Source organism: Centrocercus urophasianus, unplaced genomic scaffold (genome assembly GCF_019232065.1).
Source record: "Centrocercus urophasianus isolate 14NV4802_14NV808 unplaced genomic scaffold, USGS_Curo_1.0 seq_18, whole genome shotgun sequence".
In the NCBI taxonomy this organism is placed as follows: domain Eukaryota; kingdom Metazoa; phylum Chordata; class Aves; order Galliformes; family Phasianidae; genus Centrocercus; species Centrocercus urophasianus.
The window spans coordinates 5,485,835-5,498,850 of NW_024884733.1; the positions used below are offsets into that span (position 1 = coordinate 5,485,835).

A 13,016-nucleotide genomic window follows, 5' to 3' on the forward strand; every position below is an offset into this window, starting at 1 on the left:
TTTTTTTTTTTTTTTTTTTTTTTTTTTTTTTTTTTTCAGGCCATGTACTGGAGGAAGGTGCCATGTACCAGGAGAAGCTTGCATGCTATAGTGCAATGGGGGAGTAGGTCATAAATATATACATGGGTCTTATACATTGAGCAGGAATCTTCCCTCCCTCATAGCTACCAATATTGCAGACAGATAGGCTGACCTCATTTGTATGCAGTGGTCTATCAACACCTCTGCATCTGGCATGTGATGGGAGCAAGGCTGTAACACTGTGACAGTACTGCTATGTGAGGATCAAGCTTGCCTACCAGAAAAAAAACATGTGAGAATTGTATGACCCTCATTCTTGGCCTATTGAATATTAGCCAATTTTGGACACACCTTTGCCCATATTTTTCATGAGTCATCAGGTACTCCAGAGAGCCAAGCAGTCTCACAAGGAAGAAGAGCCCTTTTGAGACATTTTTTCCCCTTCGCAGATAGGGCAGCTCCAGCATTTGGGTGCAGAATGAGTGGTAGGGTTTTTGTATTTTTTTGTTTACAAGATTGACTGTACCTGCATTAAAGGATGGTTTCCTTTGGTTCTTTGCCAGAAGTCATTTTCCATTCACAATTCACCACTACTGCATTGTAGCTTGGCATCCTGTTGGACATTTCCTGCAAAGATCTTGTGGGAATCCCTGGCATGTCATATACCCCTTGCACGTAGAACCTATTAGGTTAAGTGCCCCATCAGGGATATCCCCTTCAGGCCTTTCTTAGCCTCTGCCAGTGGGTGTCCCTCAATACCGATGTTCTCAGGGGCATTTCTGAACTTGATGACTATTGAGACCTGGGAATATTTCAGGAAATAAGCTGTGAAAAAGCATGGTGAATTCACCAAAACCTATCAGCAGATGACTGTCTGTTGCATGCACTGATGCTCATTAAAGAGGTTCACTTATCTACATCCCAAAGCAACTCCTCCCCAAATAACAAATATCTGCATCCTCTCCTACAGTTGCTCAGTGAATGCACTTCAGCAGTAAGAGCAGCAGACAGACAATTAGACAATGTGGGCTCTGTTCCTTGTTCCAATTTTTTCCCCTCCTACTTAAAGCAATGGTATGAGAATTAATTACTTTTGTAAAGTGTGCAGTGATCCTTGCATGAAAAGTGTTGTAAGGCTGTAAACAGAATATTCATACAGCTATGGGAGAAGTGAATTGAAGGTGACCTGAAAAGTCAACTTTTCATTCTCCTGTCTCAATCAGTCAGAAATACCATTTTTAGTAGATACTTTTCGTGCTGTTTAAAGCCTTTACTGCTGCAGAGTGTCCCTTGTGCAGTTTCAGTGGGCAGGACTCATTATTCTATAGCACAAGAGGAGGCCTGAACAACTCCATGTCAAAACCCTGGAAATGCCTTCTTTTTGGGCAAAGGCAGGAAGATTAATACAGGAGATCTTAAGAGCAATCACTTGTCCTTTATACATAGTCTTAAAAAGTAATGGGATTGGTCTTAGAATTGTAGGTTGTTCCTTTATAGCTATATAAGCAAGTTGCTTCAGAAGAGTATCATTTTCGCTTCTACTTCTGTTCTATTTGAATAGTCAGTCATTGCTCATATCTCATGAACGAAGCCATGGCAACGTGAGACAAAATGAATGAAGACTTGTCTGGAGCTGTGCTTGTTACTTTTGTGCTATCAATGGCAAAAGCAGCATATGCCTTTTGTCTAGCAGATCTGAATCTCCTTCCACCTTTCAGCCATTGATTGCTATGACGTAGATAGTGACTTTAAGTACTAAGCAAGTTTCTACCACTACCTTGACTTTGGATGAAAAATGCCAGCAAGCTCAGTGCTTCTTGGTGGAATGGGGCAGGACTAACTGGCAGGTAGCAATGAAGATCATGTATTTTTGGATGGGAAAACTGGGCTAAGAACTAAGTTAAGAGCAGCCAAATGCTTCAAAGAATCTAGTCCATGAAATCTTGATTTGTTGTGCATGTACATAGTTAAATCAGCTCAGGGTTTTTTTTTTTTTAAGAAATAAAAATGAAAGTTTAATTTTCAAACTGAAATGGCGATTTTCCCAGTTTGGAAGGTATTCAGTTTTTGTTCTGACTCTTTTTTTTTCTTTAGTAAGAGGGAAGTAGTTAAAAAAAATCTGACAAGCTATATCAAAGTGTGGTTTTGAAATGACAGCTTGCATTTATAAAAGTTTAGATCTACCATGAAGAAAACTAAATATTTTGACTAAAAATTACAAGCAACTTTTTTGAGTTTTTCATTCAGTTTTTGACCACCTGCCCTTGTTAATTCATTTTAAATAGGTTTCATATGTGTGTTCTCATTTTGCTCTTCTCTGAGCCCCACTCTCCTGATGTTAACAGAATTATTGATCTTTGAGAAGGAAGAATAGAAAACACAATCTCAGTAATGTATTAAAAGTTACTGTATTTAAATATGTATGGTGTATGCAGAGATCAGAACAGTATGTAGTAATATGGAGTTTATTTGGTGATTTGGTTGTAATCCACAGCTGCTTTGGGTGTATATAGAAATCTGTAGCATAAACAGCCATTAGTAATTGTTAGATTCTCTAATTTGACCTATTCTGTATCACTTGCTGTTACATTCCATTGTTTTACCCTTGCACTGGATGGTTTGTGTTCAATAAGAACATTATCTTGAGAAAGTGCGTCGCACTAGATTTGAGGACTTCAAGAGGTGGTAAATCCACCATTTCTGTTGGTTGCTTCTGATCGGTAGTTACTTGCACTGTTAAAACATTTGTCTCTTATTTCCGGTTTGAATTTGTTTGGTTCCAGCTTCCTGCCAGTGATTCTTATTATGACTTTAACCACCAGATTAAAGAACCCTTCAGCACCCGCTATTTTCTCCGCTATTCCCATTGACTTCTGTCCACATCTGTTGCTGCTGTGAATGTGGATCATAAATATCGATTTGAGTTTATTGATCTTATTGATTTGCCCAGGTTTTCATTCTGAAATCTGGCAGATCTAGAACTAACTATTCCAGCAATAAAAAGGGATATGGAGAATCGAATCAAGGCACCGTTATGATATGTTCAGAGGGAGGCTGTATGAATGGTTAATAGTGATCTATTTTCCATCTTTTCACCTGTAGGATATCTGACAGATAAAGATCTCCTGAAGTTTCTCATCCGGTGCCAGAAAGGCTTGAAGGATAATGGTGTTATCATTCTCAAGGACAATGTAGCCAGGGAGGGCTGTATCCTGGATTGTCTGGACAGTAGTGTGATCCGAGACCTGAACATCCTCCACAGCCTCATTGAAATGAGTGGACTCGTCATCCTGCAAGAGGAGAGGCAGCAGGGATTCCCTGAGCAGTGCGTCCCTGTCTGGATGTTGGCCATGCAGAAACGCCCTGCCCATTCCTGACTGCATAATGTGGCAGCAAAGACTGGACTACGGATGGAGGACAAAGGGGAAGAAAAGCACCTGTAGAATACTACTAGCTACCTACTGCTACCACTGTAATTCCAAGGCAGCAACTTCTAAAGGATCAAGAGAGAATTACAATTGAGCCAGCTTCTCCAGGCAATAGTCTGCTTCTAAATCCTGCCTGCTTCACCATTTTTGAAAGACTTTCTGACAGCTCCTTGTAGGATTTCTCTTTTATTCAAGAGCCAATACTACAACAGAACTAAACTAAATACGGAGACTTCAGACTAATTATTTTCTAGTGGCTTATATGTTTTAGTGTGCTTTGCATGAGAGGTGAAACAAATAAGCTTGTTTTTCACTGGCGACTATGTTTTCCTGGAAGTTAAGAAGAATCTGTCAGATCACTGAAGCAGAATATTCAAATAGGTTCTGGAAAACCTAACCTACCTTGCTTATGTTTCTGCTCTGTAACAGTAGTGGCGCATAAGGATATTTACACTTCAGGGAAAAGATTATGTGACATATAAGCATGTTTGCTTTGAAAATTTGTGCAAAGATTGCCCCACAATCCACTTTCTGGAAAATGTTTTTTCAAAACGTTCACAGTGGAAACCACTTGAAAGCATCTCTTTATTATTCATACCACTGTAAATTTCTTTCTTTCCCACATTCAGAACAAATCTGGCACCATATGCAGAGCTAATGGGATTTCATGGGGTGTTAATAGTTAGAATGCAAAAAGAACTAATACAGTATTGTATTAATTAACAACTGTACTAAATTGCAGAGGGTGTTAGTAACCCAAAAGCATCTATGATTTATATCCAAACAGCAGCTGTGTAAGCCTGGATTTGACAATGCTAACACATACAATCTCCTTAGAGCTCACAGAAATTACACATTGACCTTCTTGTCCCTTTCATACGGGCACAGAAAGCACTGTGGGAGAACAGGGTTCTTTTTGCAAAGATTTTCAGAATTTGATGTTCTGCTTCATTCTGAATGAGTGCAAGAGGAGACAGTTTTGTTTTTGTTTACAGAGAATAGTCAGTAATGGTCCTAATGAGAACTATGGACAAAATCAAACATTTCCTTTGAGTTAAGGTTCTAAAATAATTTACATTTTAAATTTTTGTTATTATAATGCAGCAAAAAATGTAAATGAAGCATGGCTTGTTCAAAATGTAAGAATGGACTGTTCTGACTCTTTCAGAATTTTTGTCTTATTTTATTCACCTGCAATTCTGGAACAACTGGCTGGGCTTTTTTAAAAGTTGTGTTATGACAAATGTCCATGTTCAGATGGAAAAGGTTCTATGGAATATCCTCCACGTGGCTGTATGCACAATTATCTTTGTCAAATATTGTCACCTGTGTAAGATTGACTCACATAGGAGCCCAAAGACAACAAGGGACAACAGGGAACTTCTCAGTTGGATTTTAGTACTCTTGGCCACCCTTTGATAACAGATCTCCAGATTTGTTTTAATTGTGTAGCTCATCTTCTCTAGCAATATGAATGCATATGTTGAGAATTTCCAGTTCATGGCATAGAGCTTCATGCTGTCAAATCTTATTCAGTAATTAGTGTGGTTTTTTTTTGTTTTTTTTTTGTTTTTTTTTTTTTTTTTTTGTTTTTTTTTTTTTAATGTGCCATCACTGATTGTAGCATTAAGGAAAAATAACTCTGGTGATTTGTTGAATAGTCTGGCATGTCATGTAACATAGGAACCTATGGCTCCCATGATGCAGATTCTTCTGGAATGTCTTGGCTAATTCTTCCATTTGAATCAACTGGTAATGATTGCAAATGTATCACACGATGCTAAAAACACTAGGTGAAATTTTTTGTTCTGGAATTGTCCCTTGGAATAAGGGCTTTTAATTCCCATTAAACCACTACAATTCTTTCATTCCCTTTTAGCACCAGTTAAAAGCTGGTGCCATGATTGGGTGAATATGAGTATGTGCAGAAATTTGAAGGAAAACCAGTCATTAGTTTTGCAGGAAAGAAGCATCAGTCCTACAGTTAGCTATACTCACTAGCAGTAAGAGGCAAATATTTAAAAGATCTAGACATGCGTTACAAATTAATTGGTTCTACATCATTTTCTCTTCCAGCCAGAAACTTCTGCCATGGTGCAGAATACCTGGGAACTACTGGAAATCCTCATGTCTGTGCCAGGCTTATGTGAACGATGTTGGTCACTTCAATGACAAGAGAACAGCATTGTGGAAATAGGGAGGTAAATAATTTTATACAACTCTAAGTTGTTGCTGACAGCTGTTATCGTGCAGAATACATCAGCTGTTCATTTACACACCAGAGGAGTGCTGTCCCAAGGTGGATACAGCATGAAAAGTGATTAGAAGAAAAGATAGAATATCAATGTCTGGTATCACTATCAGTGAAATAGATTTTTCAAAGTAAAAAAGTTTTTTCTGTATTTTGTACATCTCTCTTATTTTAATTTCTAGACTATATCTGCATAAACATGTAGTGAAAATTAGTTATTTTAACTATGTTAATAGTTAATGGAGAACGGAGCCAAGTAAAGTCTTAACTTAGTAGAAAAAAAAGCATATTTCATGGTTACCACATTCCTGAAAATTAATGTTTCATGGCTATGTTGCTTCCACAGTAAAATATTAAAGCTTTTCTGGTGACATAATGAACCTCAAGAGTAAAGAAACACAAGCTCCCCAGGGGCACAGATGCATGGGATTGCTTATGACAGAATAATATTTTGTTTTCCTCCTTTTCCAAGTATATTTTAATTCAAAAATTCACAGTTAACTGCTGTAGGCGGTGTTACACTCTTAAAAAGTGCATGAATTTGGGTAAGGGCCATTCTTGGTTTTAAAGTTCTGGCCTCTCTGGACTTTGCTGTAGAATGTAATAATAATAATAATGAATCACAAATTTCAAAGAGAAGAGCTTGCTTAGAAACCATCCATGCATCGGTTGCTCTTTGGTGTTCAAACACTGGATGAGAACTCAGTTGCTCTGCCTCAACTTCCAGGCTGTTTGAAACATGCGTTTAAATCTTCAGCTCATCAGTTTGCAGTGGGGGTTTGAATCCCATTTGCTTGGTGTTCATTTAAGTACTCCTGATCTCAACGTTAAGAGGAATTTAATCCAATGTCAGTACCCTAGTTGAAGCGAGTTTCACGGAACACTCTGGATCCTGCAAGCTCAAACTGTAGTTCACCACTGACAGGTAATTAATGAATTAACAAATTAGTCATTCAATCAGATATTACTCCCAGGCAAACTGCTAAAGCAGTCTCTTAGCTAAGGCATGCTAAAGCTCATCTCTGCCATACCACTGCCAGAACTCTTCATAATGTCAGGTTGTCCCATATCAGGTTTGATGCTTATTTTCTGCACGACTGAAAGCCAGTGTCATTTAATGTATGAATGAGGAATGTAATGAAAGGAACGAGAGGTTCCTTGCCAAAGAGATCCCTTAGCCCTGACAGCCCTTAGGTGCTACTGGAACCAAAACAAAATATAGAATCAATCGTTAAAGCACTGTGAATAGCAATCCCAACAGTGCAGCTCCTGCAGCCATTGCAGCTCAAGCTGTTCATGTTCAGAAAGCGACCCAGACGTTACAAATGTCTTTTCATTTCTGATTGGAAGGGAGAGCCGTTGTTTTGAAACGTATCTCTGAATGGATATTCTAAAATATTTTGTTTCAGAAATACTGAAATGATTGTATCGAAATTTTCAGTTTGTATTTCTTGTTTGGATATTTATATAATTTAACCTAAACTTAAAGGTTATGTGAGATGATATCTTAGATAATACATGATATAGTGTTGTAATAGTTGAAGTGAAACATTAGTTTCCTACAAAATAATAAATTCCATACATTTCCTGGCCCCAAATTTAGTGAAACAAGCCAGTTGTTTCCAGAGGAAAGTAATTTCAAGAACTGTCCTGTCAAGAAGTATTTGCCCGAGCTGTTTCTTTTCAGATGTATTGCATTGGTTCAGGCATCTTCCCTGTGCCTGGCCTAGGGAACAGCCACCTTGGGCTCTTTGATGGGCAGCAAAATAAAAAAACAGGTATCTTCAGAGCAATTCAGACCAGCTCAAAGTGAACTGGCTTGAAGTAAGAGAGTATCCTCTCTCCTCAGTGGCTGTAGGAGTGAAAGTGCATCCTTATAACTGATTTAGTCACCTCTTTACTAATGGCAAGCAGAAGTGCAGTGTGACCTGAGGAGCTGTGACTGTTGAAACCAGCAAAGAACATGGGCATGGATACTGAAACACACATTAAAAATCAGTTGTGGCACTGAGGCACAACATTAATGTGAGGAATATTATCATACTACCATAATCAGTTGACACAGTGCCAACCGATAAGAGATTTATCAGTTACACCTTAAAGTGCCCTGAGTGCCTTTATACCATTCTCTTGTTTGTCTTCCATTCTGTTAATCCAGATCCCCAGAGATTTAGGATGGTGCATCAGACAGTAGGCCTGTCCAGAGGAACCTGACTGCTACATCTGATTAAATTCAGTTGTCTTGCATCCCATTCTTCTTCAGTTTTGATGCTTCTTCTAACTTGCCAAGACATTCCTCCTGCACTTGCCAAAAGTGATTTGTTCTCCATGGACATCACCACACCTCACCGAAATAAAATGAGTTACCTTTGATTTTAAGAGGAGGTAATTCTGTTCATCTGAGAGCAATCACAGCGTGCTGTATGTCAAGGATGGAAGTTAATACCCATCTTTTTCAGTTGATGTCACGTAGGCACTCCCAGACCTTTATACAAAGTTTGCATTCTCATCATCACCATAAACAATAACAGTATTTGAATGACACTGTACATCCCTAGACCTTGATGCATGTGTTATCATTGTGACTTGGATGAGGAAACTGAGGCACAGAAGAGTGATCTGGGCTGCATTACAGTTCTCTATAAGTGGGAGCTGTGAGTGATTAACACCTCCATGAATTAGGCCTCTACAGGAACTATGGAGTGTTTTGCAGGCAGACATAAACTTACTCTGTGCTCAGAGCGGATTGAAACAGTGTGGCTGCGGTTAGCCAGCTTACTAGGCCAAGCTGGTATGTCCTGCAGAGAGAGGACTCGGGCTGAACATTGTGCTCATGAACATATACAGCTTCTGATTGTCTTGAAGCATCAGTACACAACAAAGCAGTGTACACCTGCAGCAAAAATAAAGACACAAAATTGGTGGAGCATCTCTCTTCCATGTTTCTCCTTTCAAGAAATGTTGAATTTGCAGGCTTTTTAACCCAGTCTGGTATTCTCAAGCTCCTAAGACTAAGGTTTTTAGAGATGTTTGAATAAATCTTACAAGTGCACTTAATGGACGCTTGCTGGTCAGTGGATTCCTATAGATCTCTGAAGATCTGGCTTCTAAGAATCTAAGCTTCACTCAAGGCTAAGCTTACAGAATCATCTGGAAGACCAGATTTGAAAGCCCTCAAGTGCTTAGAAGCGGATGTAGGAAGATAGGTACGTGTGTGTACACACACAGTTAACAGTTTTGCAGATGTGCTGCATACATGTTGAACAGACAGCTTGTATTTGCTGAGGTGACCTGTGGTCCTTGAAATATATGTGGCTTGTCAGCTTTTAATGGATCATCAGCTGCAGAAGAATGATGACTGTTGTGTAATCTGGATCTTCCACAACACAAATAAATAGTCCAGCAGGGTTTGCCAAGAACATTTCCAGATCAGCATTGGATGCTATTTGCTGAACTTGGTTCTATCCCAACAATCTGTGACAGGATCTCCTGAGGGACACCTAGCATGTCTTGCTTCCACACGGGGCTACCCTAGTCACTTTGAAGTACAGTGCCTGTATCTTATGCTTCTCAATCATGAGGATTTGTGATGTGGTACATAGGACCAGCTAAAATAACCTAACGACCATGGGGCTCCCTTCTCCGTGGCTGCAAGTAATCACAGGCACATCAAGGGCGAGAGGCTTCCGACCTAATTCAGACATCTAAGAGACGTTTTAAGATAATTGTCAAAACTTCCTATTACAGTCACTGAGGAGAGATCAGCTCTACCAGAAACTTTCTACATGGTTATCCTATGTACTGAACTTTACTAGGAGCCTACAGGCTCTTTAGGTTCTGACAAATCACAGAATTACAGAATGGCACGGGTTGGAAGGGACCTCAAGGATCATGAATCTCCAACCCCCTGCCACATGCAGGGCCACCAGCCTCCCCATTTCATACTAGACCAGGCTGCCCAGGGCCGCATCCAACCTGGCCTCGAACACCTCCAGGGATGGGGCATCCACAACCTCCCTGGGCAGCTGTTCCAGTACTTCACCACTCTCATGGTAAAGAACTTCCCCCTGATATCCAACTTCAATCTTCTTCTAAGTCAATCTCAGATGTTTAAATGAAGTTAGATGAATTCCAGCTCAAGTGCAGTTCTATGAGTCCACTGTGACACCAGTTGTCAGTACAAGTCTGTCCTTTCTGTAGCCCCAGCAGTATAAATCTTAAAAATCTCTACTGAGGACCAAAGTGAAGATTCTAGGTAGCTCACCGGTTTTATTTATGGATCAGTGCATGTGTGCATTGCTAAATAAACAAGTGGCTTCTCCTAAAATTAGGGTGCCATTGCAAACTCTTAAAAACACAACCCATAAAATAAACAGACTCCAGGAGTTACCTGTGATTCTTGCCACTGCAGTAACTTCAAGGTAACAAGAAGTCAATAAACCCCCATCAACAAAATCCCCACTGGGATCCAGCCGCAGAGAGTCTGAAGCAGCAGTCATCAAGAGAAACTAAGTGATTCAGTAAAACATTAATGCTCCCAGAGGAACCATTTTGGGGCTGCCTTGATTTGGTGAGAGAGGCAACTCTGACCGGTTACCAAAGGCAAAACATAGGCCACTGAAAGGACTTCTCTTTGGGTGCTATCAGACTTGCCCCCTACTCTGGGATTATGCTATATAACCTCCCTACCTTAATGGATGCCAAGGCAGAGGGACTCTGAGCAAGTAAGAACTTTCTCAGCCTCCAGTAAGTTTTTTCACTGCTCAGGTGGGATTCGTTCCCTGTCTTTCTGTTCTTCTTTATTGTTGCAGATCTCCAAAATGATATCTGATGCAACCTTTAGTTCACAGCATGCAGTAATTATGATTCAGCAGGCAGAGCAAACCCTGCCGGTTCCCTAACTTAGCTGAGTTTAGTAACTAATTATCTCTTCTGAACTCCTTCAACAGAGGCAGCTTTGTCCTGTCATCCCCAGCAGATTTCATTCTCTACATAAAATAGAAATTCTGTCTCACTAAAAATGTGTGAGCACATCATTCTGGTGATCTGAACCATCCGCATAAAGGGGAGGATACATGTACCAAACCATAAGGATTTAGGAATCAGTGGACTCATTTCCTTGGTTGCCTTCTTGAGTACACAGATCTGCTAACAGTCAGGATTGTATGGCCTCCAGCATCTCGGCATCAGAGCATGTTGTAATAATTAGTACATGAATCCTTTCCAACTCCCATGGTCAGATAGGGAAGGACTAGTTAGCTTCATTGTGTGTATAGAAAGCCCTGAAAGCAGGGTTACATTCATCTCATTTTACCTCAGCTGCTTAGTCCAGCTGGTTCTTACAGCTGCCTAGTAATCAGGGAAGCAAGGCCAGTACTTCTTGCTAGGTTTTTCAGTCTATCTGATGCTGATGGACAAATCTGGCATTGGAAAATCCTGTCTCTGTTAACTAGTGATTTGGCATACACCTCACGTTAACAAGTTGAATCTCACACTGAGGGGAGGAGAGCCCTGGAGAGTTTTGCACATTAGAGCGGAGAACAGAACCCAGCTCTCCTTAGTCACAGCCATGTGCTCATACAACTAAGCCATTTTCTCCCTTATTTATGTAAACTGAGGGAGTTTTGGTTTCCAGCATGGTAAACAAGGATTTAACTACTTCCTCTCTCCTCCCATATAACTTTCCCTGAATGAACGTGGTAAATAGAACCCTGCTGTAGAAAAGCCTTTTTGCTTGGTGTTGTTTCTGTAACCGATTCTCTTCTGGAAAACAAACACATTTCTACTAAATGCAATCCAAAGGGACCTCTTAACAAAAACATTACAGCTCTCTCACATACCCCTCTCCACTAGGTCCTGTGGCAGACAAGTAGACAATCACCTGCAGATGGGTTAATTATCCTATGAGATACAAAAAATCTAGGACACCTGGCAATGTGTAAAGAGTGTGGAGTACCTGCTTGACTCCAGCTTTGTGCCATTCATCAGACAAAAGCAGACAGTGCTGTGCATAGCACCCAGCATTGGGAACTAGAAACAAACTGTGACCTTAAGGTAGGCATGTGTGAGTTGCAAAGGTGGTAGCTGGAGAGGAGAGAGATGTTTGGCACAGAAGGCAGGAGAACTGACAGGCTAGAGTATTTTCATCCTCAGTGTCCCCATTGCAAGAATGACTTTCAGATAATGACATTTTAGGAGAATATGATCTTGTATTTGTAGTTAACACCCATTAAGACTTAACTGAATTGTGAGAAGTTAGAAAGTTGTTTTTTTCAACATGAAAATTTTCACATAAATAGAGGATACAGAAGTGGGTGTAGTCTGGCTTTGCAGATTGTGTCCTTCTTCTCTGTCCCATATTGAGTGCACACAAATACACAAATGTAATTGCTGTTACCTTCCATCAGTGGAATCACAGTAACAGAAATCTGAGAGCAGGACAGAGATGAGGACTAAGGAGGCACTGTAATAGAAACGAGGAAAAAGAAAGAATGTGCTGCCACTCCTTTTGAATGGGGAACAGCAAGAAACTTGCTGCCTGTCGCAGTCCAGCAGGATGTGTCCTTCTAAATGCCTTTACTCACAATTAGACCTAAATGTAGAAACCAGTTTACAGTACTTTTATTCCTAGGTCACAAAGGATTTGCTGTTCAGAGAAAAGCATATGGTAACCCCTACTGAAGAAGGGAAGCAGTGGCCCAGAGCATTGTATCGCTGAGAAGCCAAGTCGGGAAGCACACCTGTATCAGTCCTGTTTCTGGACAAACTGTCACTTCCCTGCAAGTACAACAGGTACGTTCTTCACAGGCTGGATCTTGGTTTTCTTTGGCACACCACATTCCTTAGTTAGCAGAGGAGCTGGGAATTACAGTGCAACCAGTCCTCAGCCAGGGCCCCACTGCTAGAGGCAGAGCAGGGTCTGCAAGAGGAGTGTCTCAGTACGGTAGGACAGACATTCCAGCCAGGACAGCTGAGGTGAAAATCCAGCCACAAATCCGTATGAGACACCCTTGCAACTCAAGACATCCATCAGCTAATCCTGCCTTTGGCAATTTCCCCACTTATTCCTTCCATCAAAGGAGCTTGGATTACAACGGCTGTTGACTTAATGAGTGAGACTTCGAAGGAAGCTGGTTTTTACAGTACAAAAATAAAGTACTTTGCACTCTCTGGATCACCTTGCCTCTTAGAAGAAACAGGCATTTAACAAAGTGTTACTGAGCCTCAGGAGGGAGACAAGAACTAACCCAGAGTGCTGTGCACACAGATGAGTTGGGGCTGAGAGAAGCTAAGTGCTTTGCTCCATGCCACAAAGC

The 13,016-nt window shown here is 40.5% G+C and overlaps 1 protein-coding gene across 1 annotated transcript in view; it reads left to right on the forward strand.

Annotated features, from left to right (window-relative positions):
* NTMT2 (N-terminal Xaa-Pro-Lys N-methyltransferase 2) overlaps positions 1–5,045 on the forward strand; it is an 18,468-nt gene extending 13,423 nt beyond the window's left edge. Inside the window, exon 4 of the mRNA XM_042819731.1 lies at positions 3,124–5,045. Coding sequence (XP_042675665.1) covers positions 3,124–3,398 — 275 coding nt within the window. The 3' untranslated portion in view covers positions 3,399–5,045. The remainder of the gene's footprint in view (positions 1–3,123) is intronic.
* Positions 5,046–13,016: the final 7,971 nt, after the last annotated feature.